The sequence below is a fragment of the Babylonia areolata genome, chromosome 5 (assembly GCF_041734735.1).
Source record: "Babylonia areolata isolate BAREFJ2019XMU chromosome 5, ASM4173473v1, whole genome shotgun sequence".
Taxonomy (NCBI): Eukaryota; Metazoa; Mollusca; class Gastropoda; order Neogastropoda; family Buccinidae; genus Babylonia; species Babylonia areolata.
This window is the reverse complement of record NC_134880.1, coordinates 39,482,323-39,497,322: the sequence shown is the minus strand read 5'-3', so window position 1 is coordinate 39,497,322 and position 15,000 is coordinate 39,482,323. Positions and strand designations below refer to the sequence as shown.

Sequence of the window (15,000 nt, the reverse complement as noted above, 5' to 3'; positions counted from 1 at the left end):
CCCCTCCTCCTCCTCCTCCTCCTCCCCTTCCTCCTCCTCCTCCCCCTCCTCCTCCTCCTCCTCCCCCTCCCCTAATCATTCCCCTTCTTCTCGTTCTTTTTTGTCTTGAGTTGTTTGTATTTTTTTCTTTTTTCTTCCTCCCTTCAACATCATAATAATCATCAAAACCTTTCTCTTCTAATATTTCTTTTTCTCTTTTTTTTTTTTGTCTTTTGTTGTTGTTGTTGTTGTTGTTTGTTTGTTTGTTTTAGTATTGCTTTATAAATATATTTTCCGTCGTCTTCATTAGGAATGCAAGCATAAATAATGGACATGGTTGAACAGGTCCACACGACAACAAAATTGTGTCGTGTGTGCTTGCGTGCGTGCGTGTGTGTGTGCGTGCGTGCGTGCGTGCGTGCATGCGTGTGTGTGTTTAAAAACAGTCTAACGGGGGGGCGGGGGGGGGGGGGGGGAACCCAGACCAACACTTATGTCATCAGCTATCTCTGTCCGCCGTGCACTTCAGACGAAGAATGGTCCTAGTAGATATCTCAAACAACGACTTCTCTAATAAGATGAGCTGAAATACATAAGATGTGGCGTTCAAGAGGGACGGGTATAATGAAGATGACACAGAGACAAAGTCACGGTCAGAAAGAAAAAAAAATGACAGACAGACAGACAGAAAGAGAGAGAGAGAGTCAGAGACAAACGAACTGAGACAGAGAGGCAGAGAGAGAGCGAGACTGACAGACAGAGAGAGTGACAAACAGACTGAGGCACAGAGAGAGAGAGAGTCTAAGGGAGAGAGAGAGAGATCGGAGGAGGAACAGACAGACAGAAGGGAAAGCAGAAGAAAGTTTCAGTTTCAGTAGCTCAAGGAGGCGTCTTTGCGTTCGGACAAATCCATATGCTCTACACCACATCTGCCAAGCAGATGCCTGACCAGCAGCGTAACCCAACGCACTTAGTCAGGCCTTGAGAAAAAAAAGAAAAAAAAAGAAGAAGAAAGACAAGAGAGTATGAAACAAAACAAGACAAAGAGAGAAACATGACAGAGCGAGAGTTGAAACGGAAAGAGAAAGAAAGGAAAGAATACTGTAAGACAGAGAGGGTGGGGTTTTGTTTGTTTGTTTGTTTTTTTGTTTTTTGTTTTTTGTTTTAAAGATGGAGACAGATGGGACAGACGCAGGAAAAAGTAAGTTAGAAAAAAGAACACGTAAAGAAAGGAAACAATTGATGTGTGGCAAGCAAAGAAAGCAGATCAGATTTAGAAAGAACAAAAAACAAAAAAAACAACCCCCCCCCCCCCCAAAAAAAAAAAAAAAGAGAGAGAAAAAACCCCCATCCCCCCAAAAATAAACAAATGAACATGCAAACAATACGCGATATGTCTTCTCTCTCTCTCTCTCTCTCTCTCTCTCTCTCTCTCTCTCTCTCTCTCTCTCTCTCTCTCTCTCTCTCTCTCTCTCTCTCTCTCTCTCTCTTTTTCTTTTTTTTTTTTCTTACCGTCGGGTAAATTTCGAGAAGGGGCATCGTTGGCCCAGGCAAAGACAATCTGACGCTGCCCTGACCCACATATGGACAGTTCGGAGTCTGACTGATCGATCCTAGGGCATGACCTGCATGTCAAGATCATCAGACAACAAGGTCAAGACGCGCAGCTCTGCACGAACATATGAACACACACACACACACGCACACACACACGCACACACACACACACACGCCCACACACGCACACACACACACACACACACACACACACACACACACAGAGGATTTTTTTTTTTTTTTTTTTTTTTTAGTTTCTCAGTGTTTGAACACTATCAGTATCAGTAGCTCAAGGAAGCGTCACTGCGCTCGGACAAATCCATATACGCTACACCACATCTGCCAAGCAGATGCCTGACCAGCAGCATAACCCAACGCGCTTAGTTAGGCCTTGAAAAAAAAAAGAAAAAAAGAAAAAAGTTAATAATAATAATGATAATAATGATAATAATAATAATAATAATAATAATAATAATAATAATAATAATAATAATAATAATGATAATAATAATAATAAAATAAAAGGACAATAATGATGATAAATAAGCAAATAAGCAAATAAATGTAAAACATGCACACACACACACACACACACACACACACACACACACACACACACACACACACACATATGCACAACATATATGCAACAAACATGCAGTTTCACAGATATGAAAGCACAAACAAATATACATAAACGTACACGAGCCCCAACACACACACACACACACACACACACACACACCCCTTCTCCCCCACCTTCCCCCCCACACATATATACAAATATATATATACACACCCGCACGTTCCAACATTCCGTTGCTCCCACAGTACAGACATGCACACACACACACACACACACACACACACACACACACACACACACACATACCTCATGTGTGTGTGAGCGTGTTGCTAAGTCTATTGAAGTTAGAAAACCCGTTTTGAAGTAATTTGCGCAATGTTGGTTTGGAAATGATGCCGATATTCGTTTGATTTGCAAAGCATCGTACTCTACCTTTCATGCTAGACTTATGGCCGCTCCCTCTCTCTCTACCTTTATTTCTTTGAGGCGATCGATGGTGTGAAGGCCTTGTACCTGTTCTTTTTGGTATTTTTTTTTTACTTTTCTGAGGATTTCAGATTTTCCTAGATGTAGGCCGCTCTTTGTTGCGTTACCAGCAAGTCTGTCAGCTCGCCATTTCCCTCAACACCTGCATGTCCCGGGCAGTATGACCATGTAAGTTTTTTTAATCTGAAAGTTGTGCATTGCCTCATGCCACTCTGGGCTTCCCATTCCACTTTCAATTTTCTGTATGAGGTTCATTGAATCCGTTAGAATCATGGCATGTTGGTTTCCAGGCGTATGGATAGATGATAGCCACTGGAGAGCATGTGTCACAGCTTCAACTTCCATCGTTAGGCTGGAGGTTGTGACTTTGAAGGCAGCATTCTCTTCCCTAATTGTTTTTTCCATTTTGTTTCGCAGTGAATCCCCAACCGGATTGGCCTTTGGAGACTGAGCCATCTGCGTATATGATGGTGTCCTTTTTGTGAATTCCGTCAGGTTTTTCAAGACGCACACCCACTAGTTCACATGAGTTGCCACACTATTTCTCTAGATTTATGGTGGAAACATTGTTTTTTAGATTTTTGTTTAGTATGATTGCTACTCCTCTTCCTTTATGCCTTTGAAAGACTGTGAAATTCTCAAAATTTATTGGTCTGTCTGCACTTGTCATGGTCTCTTGGAGACATAAGATGTCAAAATCATATGCCAGTTTCTCAATTGTTGAGATTCTCATTCTTGCGTTGGCGCAATTCCAACTGCCGATTATAAAGAATTTCTTTGACAGCCGCTCTGCTTTTGTCATTCTGCTACCTAAGCACAATCTTTTCCCACCTCTTTTGCCGCGCCTGTTTTGGGGATTTGGGGATCTGAGTTTATGTCTCGTGCAATGCAGCTGATCCCCGAGGTCCACGCGAGAGACAGACTTTTGTATCCATACAAGGGTGTTCTATGTGGTGAGGGAAATTATTCGATCGCCCTGACAGAGCCTCTTATTAGGGAAGGGCAATGGATGTCCGTCAGCTTGGTGTCGCCCTAAGACCAGACTTCATACAGTTAGTGGCTGTTTAACCCAACAGCCATTCATCCCCTTGGTACTGTATGAAAGCCGTGGGATTGGGGATTTTAGTCAGGTTGTCTCCTCTTAGCCGATGGAAGTTTGTATCTGGGTATCACTGCGTAGAAGATCGTATTTTGCTGACAACCACAGCTCCTTATGTGATGTTACCCGAGCGAGCGGAGTGAGCGAAGGGAGCATTGAGCCCTCTCAATAATTCACTAATAATTCAGTGATTAACTCACTCAGTACGGCCAGTCCTCTCTTCTCTTCTACACAGACCCCTCGGATGTCCAGTGGGTGTCTTAATGACCCAACCTTTAGCTTCCGTCGTAAGAATTGTGGTATTCTTTGTCAACATTCACCTCTTCTGTATAAGAGCCTTCCGCTTGCAATATTTTAATGATGGTAATTGGGGTGAAACGCTGTTAGCGTCGTCTCTTTCGCCGTTCGTATGGAGAGAGTTAAACAATGACGCGATGACAAATTACCAGTCAAATACACAGAAAAATCACTTATCTGTTTGAACAAATATACACTAGCCGTACTTGGCAAGTGCCTGACAGCATCATTTCCCACAGCGCTAGTCAGGCCTTGAGTAGATTGTTTTCTGCAGAATCTGACAGCGGACAACACTTCTGTTGCCATGTGTTCCTTGTCATTGCGCCAAATGAGTGCTGCATACTACGGGACTTCGGTTTGTCTTCTTATCTGAATGACTGGACGCTCAGAGAGACAGACAGACAGACAGACAGACAGAGAAATGACAAATGTTTTATTGAGGGTAAACTGGACAAGCTGAAAGCTTCTATCCACGATTCCCCCCCGCACTCCCCCCCCCCCCACACACACACACAAACACACTCACACACACACACACACACACACACACACACACACACACACAAGAAAGAATCAAAAAGAAAAAGAAAAATCGGTACGGACAGTAACAAGCAACCCAAATCAAACAAACAAACGAACAAAAAGTTAAACGCAAAACATCAAATATAACAGGGAACATAACACACACACACACACCAGCTTACGCACGCATGCATACGCCACACAATTTGAGAGACAGAGAGAGAATACGAATACGAATACGAAATGGTTTATTCAGATTTAGGCCTAAGACAGAGAGACAGAGACAGAGACAGACAGACAGACAGAGAGAGGCTAGAGATTAAGGAGAACCGAGAGAGTGACTCACCAGAAGGGCTTGTGAGTGCCGGGCTCGCTGCATCCATACACCATCATGTGATGAGCCACCTTCATGCTGGCGTGAGGCACGAAACGCACTAAACAAAAATACCATGGTTCCGCCGTGCATTGACTAGGGCTTTCCGTTTATTAATTCTGATCAATCAAACTTTGTGTTGTCTGATACTTTCCTATTATAAATTTCAATCAAAATTTGAGTGGTCTGGTGCTTTCTTATTGTGAATTCCAATCAAAATTTAACTTGTCTGATACTTTCCTATCATAAATTCAAATCACAGTCATCTGAGGCTTTCCATTTATAACTTCTTATAAAAATTTGTGGTGTCTGATGTTTTCCTATTATAACTCCCAATCAAAATGTGTGTTTCCTTTTATAACTCCCAATCAAAATGTGTGTTGCCTGAGGCTTTCCTTTTATAACTCCCAATCAAAATGTGTGTTGTCTGAGGCTTTCCTATCATAACTTCCAATCAAAATGTGTGTTGTCTGAGGCTTTCCTATTATAACTCCCAATCAAAATGTGTGTTGCCTGAGGCTTTCCTATTATAACTCCCAATCAAAATGTGCTTTGTCTAAGGCTTTCCTTTTATAACTCCCAATCAAAATGTGTGTTGTTTGAGGCTTTCCTATTATAACTCCCAATCAAAATGTGTGTTGCCCTATGCTTTCCTATTATAACTCCCAATCATAATGTGTGTTGTCTAACGCTTTCCTTTTATAACTCCCAATCAAAATGTGTGTTGTCTGAGGCTTTCCTATCATAACTTCCAATCAAAATGTGTGTTGTCTGAGGCTTTCCTATTATAACTCCCAATCAAAATGTGTGTTGCCTGAGGCTTTCCTATTATAACTCCCAATCAAAATGTGCGTTGTCTAAGGCTTTCCTTTTATAACTCCCAATCAAAATGTGTGTTGTCTGAGGCTTTCCTATTATAACTCCCAATCAAAATGTGTGTTGCCCTATGCTTTCCTATTATAACTCCCAATCATAATGTGTGTTGTCTAACGCTTTCCTTTTATAACTCCCAATCAAAATGTGTGTTGTCCAAGACTTTCCTGTTATAACTCCCAATCATAATGTGTGTTGTCTGAGGCTTTCCTATTATAACTCCCAATCAAAATGTGTGTTGTCTGAGGCTTTCCTATCATAACTTCCAATCAAAATGTGTGTTGTCTGAGGCTTTCCTATCATAACTTCCAATCAAAATGTGTGTTGTCTAAGGCTTTCCTTTTATAACTCCCAATCAAAATGTGTGTTGCCTGAGGCTTTCCTTTTATAACTCCCAATCAAAATGTGTGTTGCCCTATGCTTTCCTATTATAACTCCCAATCAAAATGTGTGTTGCCCTATGCTTTCCTATTATAACTCCCAATCAAAATGTGTGTTGTCTGAGGCTTTCCTATCATAACTTCCAATCAAAATGTGCGTTGTCTAAGGCTTCCCTTTTATAACTCCCAATCAAAATGTGTGTTGTCTGAGGCTTTCCTATCATAACTTCCAATCAAAATGTGCGTTGTCTAAGGCTTCCCTATTATAACTCCCAATCAAAATGTGTGTTGTCTGAGGCTTTCCTATCATAACTTCCAATCAAAATGTGTGTTGTCTAAGGCTTTCCTTTTATAACTCCCAATCAAAATGTGTGTTGCCTGAGGCTTTCCTTTTATAACTCCCAATCAAAATGTGTGTTGCCCTATGCTTTCCTATTATAACTCCCAATCAAAATGTGTGTTGCCCTATGCTTTCCTATTATAACTCCCAATCAAAATGTGTGTTGTCTGAGGCTTTCCTATCATAACTTCCAATCAAAATGTGCGTTGTCTAAGGCTTCCCTTTTATAACTCCCAATCAAAATGTGTGTTGTCTGAGGCTTTCCTATTATAACTCCCAATCAAAATGTGCGTTGTCTAAGGCTTTCCTTTTATAACTCCCAATCAAAATGTGTGTTGTCTGAGGCTTTCCTATTATAACTCCCAATCAAAATGTGTGTTGCCCTATGCTTTCCTATTATAACTCCCAATCATAATATGTGTTGTCTGAGGCTTTCCTTTTATAACTCCCAATCAAAATGTGTGTTGTCTAAGACTTTCCTGTTATAACTCCCAATCATAATGTGTGTTGTCTGAGGCTTTCCTATTATAACTCCCAATCAAAATGTGTGTTGTCTAACGCTTTCCTATTATAACTCCCAATCAAAATGTGTGTTGTCTGAGGCTTTCCTATTATAACTCCCAATCAAAATGTGTGGTGTCTGAGGCGTTCCTATTATAACTCCCAATCATAATGTGTGTTGGCTGAGGCTTTCCTATTATAAATCCCAATCAAAATGTGTGGTGTCTAACGCTTTCCTATTATAACTCCCAATCATAATGTGTGTTGTCTGAGACTTTCCTATTATAACTCCCAGTCAAAATGTGTGTTGTCTAACGCTTTCCTATTATAACTCCCAATCATAATGTGTGTTGTCTGAGGCTTTCCTATTATAACTTCCAATCAAAATATGTGTTGTTTGAGGCTTTTTTTTTAAATTGTAACTCCCAGTCAAAATGTGTGTTGTCTGAGGTTTTCCTATTTAATTCCACTCAAAATTCGTCTAATGTGATACTTTCCTTTCATGAATTCCAATCCAAATTTGTGTTGCCCCATGCTTTCCTATAATGAATCTGATTTTTTTTTTTTTTTTTTTTTTTTTTTTAATATTGGCTGATGATTTCCTGCTATATTTTGAATCAAAATTTTGTGTTATATTATGCTTTCCCGTTATAAATTCCCATCAAAAGTTGTGTTGTCTGAGGCTTTTCAATATTTTTTTCTTAATATAAAATAAACAAATAAACCCGGTTTGACAAAGTTTTCTTCGTGAATAGCTTTTCTATTATAAACTGAAATTTAAAAAAAAAAAAAAAAAGATATGGCGAAAAGGTCTTCTTCAAGATCAATTGACCCAATGATAATGTATGGAAGATTGTCTAACAAGATCCCTGTTACAGAAAATAGCACGCTGTCTGCTATCAACAATGACCTTATCTCTAACAAGACAGGACAGATGAGAGCAAAGAAAAAAAAAATCTCACTCACATATGTACGCCTCTCTCTTCGGCAGTCTGTGCGAATGGCAAACCAATGCATCAGGCTGTGGAACAGGAAATGTATGTCATGTTAATACTAATACTAATAATAGTATTTATATAGCGCTGAATCTTGTGCGTAGATAAATCAAAACGCTTTCGCACCAGTCATTCACACGCATGCATAACTCTAAAACTGGAGAAACTGAAGACAAGAAAAAGGCAGGGAAGGGAGGAGGCTATGTTGGGAAGAGGTGGGTTTTAAGGCCAGACTTGAAAGAGCTGAGTGTGGAGACTTGACGAAGCGAAAGAGAAAGTTCATTCCAATTGCAAGGTCCAGAGACAGAAAAGAACGGGGGCGCGGGGGTTGGGGGCGGTGGGGGGGGGGCTTGGGGGGGGGATGGGAGGGGGGCTGGGGGGGAATCATAAATGCACTGGCACTTAAAATGGGACGGAGGAAGAAGGTGACAGATTGGTTAAGACGCTCATCTGCCATTACAGCTGGGGGTCTGGGTTTGATTCCCGGTCTCCCCCTTTCTCCTAAGTTTGACTGGAAAATCAAACTGAGCGTCTTGTCTATTTGTATTTGTATTTCTTTTTATCACAACAGATTTCTTTGTGTGAAATTCGGGCTGCTCTTCCCAGCGAGAGCGCGTCGCTACACTACAGCGCCACCCATTTTTTTGTATTTTTTTTCCTGCGTGCAGTTTTATTTGTTTTTTCCTATCGATGTGGATTTTTCTACAGAATTTTGCCAGGAACAACCCTTTTGTTGCCGTGGGTTCTTTTACGTGCGCTAAGTGCATGCTGCACACGGGACCTCGGTTTATCGTCTCATCCGAATGACTAGCGTCCAGACCACCACTCAAGGTCTAGTGGAGGGGGAAAAAATATCGGCGGCTGAACCGTGATTCGAACCAGCGCGCTCAGATTCTCTCGCTTCCTAGGCGGGCGCGTTACCTCTAGGCCATCACTATGCTGGCCAAACCGTATTTGCCGCATGCAGCTCGTATAATTATGGCGCACTGAAAAAACAACAACAACCCTCTGGCATCATAAAGTGTTGTCCTCTGTCAACATTCTGTAGAAGAACTCCACTCAGGTAGGTACACAAATTACATCTACATGCACTCAACGTTGGGTTACGCTGCTGGAACGGGTATGTGCTTAGCAGATGTGCTGTAGCGCATATGGATTTGTCCGGACCCAGTGAGTGACGCCTCCCAGCGAAACTGAAACTGAAACTGAAACTGAAACATGTTATCGTCTAGGTTGTGAGAGGAGCATCCTGCATCGTCCGAACAGACAGATTGAGGGACGTTGCGTGATGCGTGAGATGTGATTAGGGTGGACATCAACACACACACAGTGTGGTCAGTCCTCTGCATTGTGTGGACAGTGTTCCAGGTCCTGCCAACAGCATCCTCGACAAGCATGCTTGCATTCATGAACATTGGCCATATTCATTCGTTCAGTCACACACCGATCTCTCTGTCTCTGTCTCTCTGTGTCTCTGTCACACACACACACACACACACACACACACACACACACACACACACACACACGAGTTCCGTTCAGTTACTCAAGGAGGCGTCACTGCGTTCGGACAAATCCATATATGCTACACCACGTCCGCTCTGCAGATGCCTTACCAGCAGCGTACCCTAACACGTTTAGTCAGGGAAGAAGGAAGATTTTCTCTCTCTCTCTCTCTCTCTCTCTCTCTCTTAAATACACCACCGTCGCCACCACTACTCTTACCACCACAACCATTACCACCACCAAAAATAACAACGAATGCAAGAGGCCAACCGGACCATCCTGACCTACCCTGTCAGAAGTGGCATTGGGCATTCGAACGGTCAGCTCAAACTGACCACTCCCTTCGCTCCCATCACTGGACAAAGCAACGGCAGCGGCGCTGACCTGGACAGTAACTCCGGCATACGTACAGACACAGCAAAAAACGACCACAATCCTGCTTGGAATCATCCTCTTACGGTCATTTCCTACACATGCAACCAATGCGAGAATTTGTTTGAGTTGAAAGATAAAACGTTGACTGGCTGTTGATTAAAAAAAAAAAAACCAAAAAAAAACAAAAACAAACAAAAAACACACAGTTGACTCACTCTATACAAAGAAAACCAGAGTAGTGAAAGAGGTTGTATTCTGTCTGATACTGCTACTTTAGTTTAGTCCTTCGGTTTTTTTTGGTTTTTGTGTGTGTGTGTGTGTTCCTTTCTGCACAACGGTGGCGCATTTCTGCCATATGGTGGGGTTCAGGGGAGGATGGTGATTAGGGTGCTGACCTTTACAGAACGGGTGACACGCATTCTGCCCACGTTGATAAAGAGCTAAGGCTCGTTGCACACTGGGCTCTGACAGTGACCGACTGCCAGTGTAGGCCTGCGATGAGATTGACGGACAGATGTCAGTCAGTCACAGAAAAGACAGAAAAAAGGACAGGACACTGGACAAGAGGAGGCAGGACAGGTCAAGACAATGACATTAATAATGATGATGATAATAATAACAATTAGTACACACACACACACACACACACACACACACACACACACACACACACACACACACACACACACACACACACACATATATATATATATATATATATATATATATATATATATATATATATAATGTAAAGAGAGAGAAAGAGAGAGCAAAATGTTGTGCAGAGGCAAGTCAAAGCGCTTTCACAACAGTCAGTCGCACGCATGCATAACAAACACACACAAAAAAAAGAAGGGAGGTAGGGGGGGGAGAGAAAAAAAAGAGAAGAGACAAGACAAGACGGTCAAATGATCAGACAGATTCAATACAATGTAAGAAAAACAAAAAGAAATAAGAATGGGGGGGGGAAAAAAAGACAAGACAGGACTGAAGGAGACATAGCAACCAGAGCAACACCAAATAGAACAAAATAAGGTAAACGAGAAGAGAAAGGACAATGAAAATAAGACAACATCACTATCAGTATCACTAGCTCAAGGAGGCGTCACTGCGTTCGGACAAATCCATATACGCTACACCACACACATGCTAAGCAGATAAGCCTGCGTTTAAAACAAACAGGACAGGACAGGACAAGATACTAAAAGAAGGAACAACATAGTAGTGATGGAGTGATGGCCTAGAGGTAACACGTCCGCCTAGGAAGCGAGAGAATCTGAGGGCGCTGGTTCGAATCACGGCTCAGCCGCCGATATTTTCTCCCCCTCTATTAGACCTTGAGTGGTGGTCTGGTCGCTAGTCATTCGGATGAGACGATAAACCGAGGTCCCGTGTGCTGCATGCACTTAGTGCACGTAAAAGAACCCACGGCAACAAAAGGGTTGTTTCTGGCAAAATTCTGTAGAAAAATCCACTTCGACAGGAAAAAACAAATAAAACTGCACGCAGGAAAAAAATACAAAAAAATGGGTGGCGCTGTAGTGTAGCGACGCGCTCTCCCTGGGGAGAGCAGCCCGAATTTCACACAGAGAAATCTGTTGTGATAAAAAGGAATACAAATACAAATACAAAATAAAACACAGCGAAAGAAAAGGAAAAAAAAAACCGAAGCTCAGGATATGACATGGGAAGGGAGGACGTGACTGACGATAGAACTTAACGACAAAAACAAACATCAATTCGGAAATCTTCAAGGGGGTATTTCGAAGAGGCACATAGATTAAACATCGTTGGGCTACGCTGGTGGTCAGGCATCTTCTTAGCAGATTTTGTATTTGTATAGACCACCACTCAAGGTCTAGTGGAGGGGGAGAAAATATCGGCGGCTGAGCCGTGATTCGAACCAGCGAGCTCAGATTCTCTCGCTTCCTAGGCGGACGCGTTACCTCTAGGCCATCACTCCACTGGCCATGTGGTTTAACGTATATAGATTTGTCCGAACGAAGTCACGCCTCCTTGGGTAACTGAACTCAAACATCAGGTTTTGGATATAGTGCATGAGAAGGATAAAATTAAAAGAAAATACAAAATACACTGCTGTTAAAAAGCGCTTTTCGGAACGACCCCAGAATTGCTGTAAAGACAACGTTATCTTTATGAGAAGTGATTTGCTTTTTTTTTTTTCGAATGATGATAATGACGATGACAACGACAGCATCTATGACGATGACGATAACGACTACGATGACATAGACGACGAATAGATGATGATGATGATGACGACAATGATATAATGAAACAATTATAGATATGAAAACAGCGAAACAAATAAACGTTAGAACCTGCACACTTTCCAGTCGGCATCTTCCCTCCTCTCCAGTCAAGCACGTTTTCATTCTTCCCGTCGTAATGACATGAAGAGGATTGAAGACACACACACACACACACACACGCGCGCGCGCGCGCGCGCGTACAAAATTTTCTAAAAATATAAAATGTATATGCGGTAAGCAAATAACTGTAAGCCATCTACTCATTCATTTTCCGTGCATAAGACAGTTACTTCCAAAAGATGTAGTTGATGACTTTTCTTCCAATATTTCATTAGCCACTGAAAAGATTTTGAATGATTATTCATTGCTTAGGATGTTTTCAGAAATTTTAAACTCCAGTCCAGTTGGTATCCTCCTTTGATGTATTATATTCAATACTGTTATTTATATTTACATTGCTGTAGGTTAATACTTGTTGATATACATATACATGTTCTCCTTCCCATGACAACTCATTCAATACACACCACAACCTCTTTAGACTTTTTCTTATGATATACTTTTCCTCTGATACATGACATGAACCTTTTTTTTTTCTATACACTAATATTCACATGCATTCCCTTTCCTTTATACACTACTTTACTCCTTTCCGTCTAAAAACACTTATAGTGAATAGACGTTAAACTGAAGAACACACACACACACACACACACACACACACACACACACACACACACACACACACACACACACACACACACACACACTTCTCACTGTCCCCGTGGGCAAGGATATATCTTCAGTGATCAGCAGTCTTCAATCCAGCTGAAAAGAACGTTGCTCCGACAGGCGTGTATGAGACAGGCTTTAATGCAGGAGATAGCAGAAACTTTATGAACCGTCTGAATGGGTTTCGTGCTCTCTCTCTCTCTCTCTCTCTCTCTCTCTCTCTCTGTGTGTGTGTGTGTGTGTGTGTGTGTGTGTGTGGTGTGTGAGTCTGTGTGTCACTCTGTGTGTGTGTGTGTGTGTGTGTGTGTGTGTGTGTGTGTGTGTGTGTGTGTGTGTGTGTGCTGTGTCGCTGTGTGAGTCTGTGTGTCACTCTGTGTGTGTGTGTGTGTGTGTGTGTGTGTGTGAGTGTGTGTGTGTGTGTGTGTGTGTGTGTAGGTTTGCCTGTGTCTGTGAATGCGCGTGTGCGTGTGCGTGTGTATGTGTTGTATGTGTGTGTGTGTGTGTGTGTGTGTGTGCGTGAATGTGTGAGTGTTTGTGCATGTGTGTGTGTGTGCATGTACATGTGCCAGTGCGCGCTTTTGTGTGTGTAATGTGTGTGTGTGTGTGTGTGTGTGTGTGTGTGTGTGTGTGTGTGTGTGTGTGTGTGTGTGTGAGCACGCGTGTTTTTGTGCACGACCGCACCTGATGTAATTTCTCTTTACGAGATAAAAAAAAAAAAAAAATCATTCTTGTCTTAATTTATGTGCAATATAATACATGCAATGCTAATCTTGGTGTATTTGAATATGTTTACAATAATGATTGATTACAACATTTTGATGAAGTGAATATATACATTACTTTTTAGATGAATGTCTTATATGTCATTGATTTTTTTTTTTTTTAATTAAGTCAAGTTTAATGTTTTGTGTTGAGTGATTTTCTACGTTTGTTTTGCCGCACCAGATGTAATTTCTCTTCATGAGATAATATAGTTCTTCTTATCTTATCTTATCTTATCTTATCTTATCTTACATAGGCAAAGAGGGATAGACACACAGACATCGGACAAAAGCAAGGGAAGAGACAGCCCGTTTTTTTCAGTGCTGTCAGCTATAAAGAAGTCCGGACTGGTGTCATTAAACCACACATCCAGCTGTGTTTATTGTTTATGATAATTATGACAGACTGCTCTCACTCATCGCACACGTTGCTGTCCTGCTAGCCTTCTCACGCTGTGTGTGTGTGTGTGTGTGTGTGTGTGTGTGTCTGCGTGCGTGCGTGTGTGTTTGCCTGTGTGTGTATGTGTGGGCGTAGGCGCAGGTGTACATATGTGTGTGTGTGTGTGCGCGCGCGCGCGCGCGCATGTGTGAGGCGATACGTGGTTGGGTTCAAAAAGGTGCTGCGAGACAAAAGATAAAAACAAACAACAAAAAGAAAAGTATGACACTAAGAGATAAGCTAGTGGGTCACTAAATATATGGTTACGTGCACGTGCATGTACACGTATCATGTTCTGTTATCAATCAGCATCTAACAGTTTTTGACTCACTTGTGTAAACAAAGTGAGTCTATGTTTTAACCCGGTGTTCGGTTGTCTGTGTGTGTGTGTGTGTGTGTGTGTGTGTGTGTGTCCGTGGTAAACTTTAACCATGACATTTTCTCTGCAAATACTTTGTCAGTTGACACCAAATTAGGCATAAAAAGAGGAAAAATTCAGTGCTTTCCAGTCATCTTGTTTAAAACAATATTGCACCTCTGGGATGGGCACAAAAAAAATAATAAAATGAAGCCTAATTATATGCAAACTGCATTTACTGTTATATTTATATTTTTTGTATTCTCTAAACTTGGCAGTTTGATCTGATATTCTGACCCAACAACACGAGCAGTCATTATTTTCATTTTATGTTCAAACAGAAACTTCTTTTGCTAAGCATGGAAGTTTTATCTATTTTGCAAACGTTTTGGTGCAGATAGTAAAGAAGGGAAATTACTCTGTAATTAATGCTAGGGGACTTAATTTGCTTTAAACTGGTCTTTCTCATCTTAAACATTACATTTTGAAATTATACTCAATACATAAAAAGCTTGGTTGTTGTTTTTTTTTAAGTGTATCACAAGTGAGTCTTGAAGGCCTTGCCTCT

At 41.5% G+C, this 15,000-nt stretch overlaps 1 protein-coding gene across 1 annotated transcript in view; it reads right to left on the bottom strand.

The window, feature by feature from the left end:
- The window catches only part of LOC143282464 (peptidylglycine alpha-hydroxylating monooxygenase-like), a 21,432-nt gene extending 11,283 nt beyond the window's left edge, over nucleotides 1-10,149 (bottom strand). The window contains exons 1-4 of the mRNA XM_076588110.1: nucleotides 9,783-10,149; nucleotides 7,960-8,014; nucleotides 4,873-4,960; nucleotides 1,492-1,604 (exon numbers count right to left, since the gene is read on the bottom strand). Coding sequence (XP_076444225.1) covers nucleotides 1,492-1,604; nucleotides 4,873-4,960; nucleotides 7,960-8,014; nucleotides 9,783-9,944 — 418 coding nt within the window. The 5' untranslated portion in view covers nucleotides 9,945-10,149. The remainder of the gene's footprint in view (nucleotides 1-1,491; nucleotides 1,605-4,872; nucleotides 4,961-7,959; nucleotides 8,015-9,782) is intronic.
- Nucleotides 10,150-15,000: the final 4,851 nt, after the last annotated feature.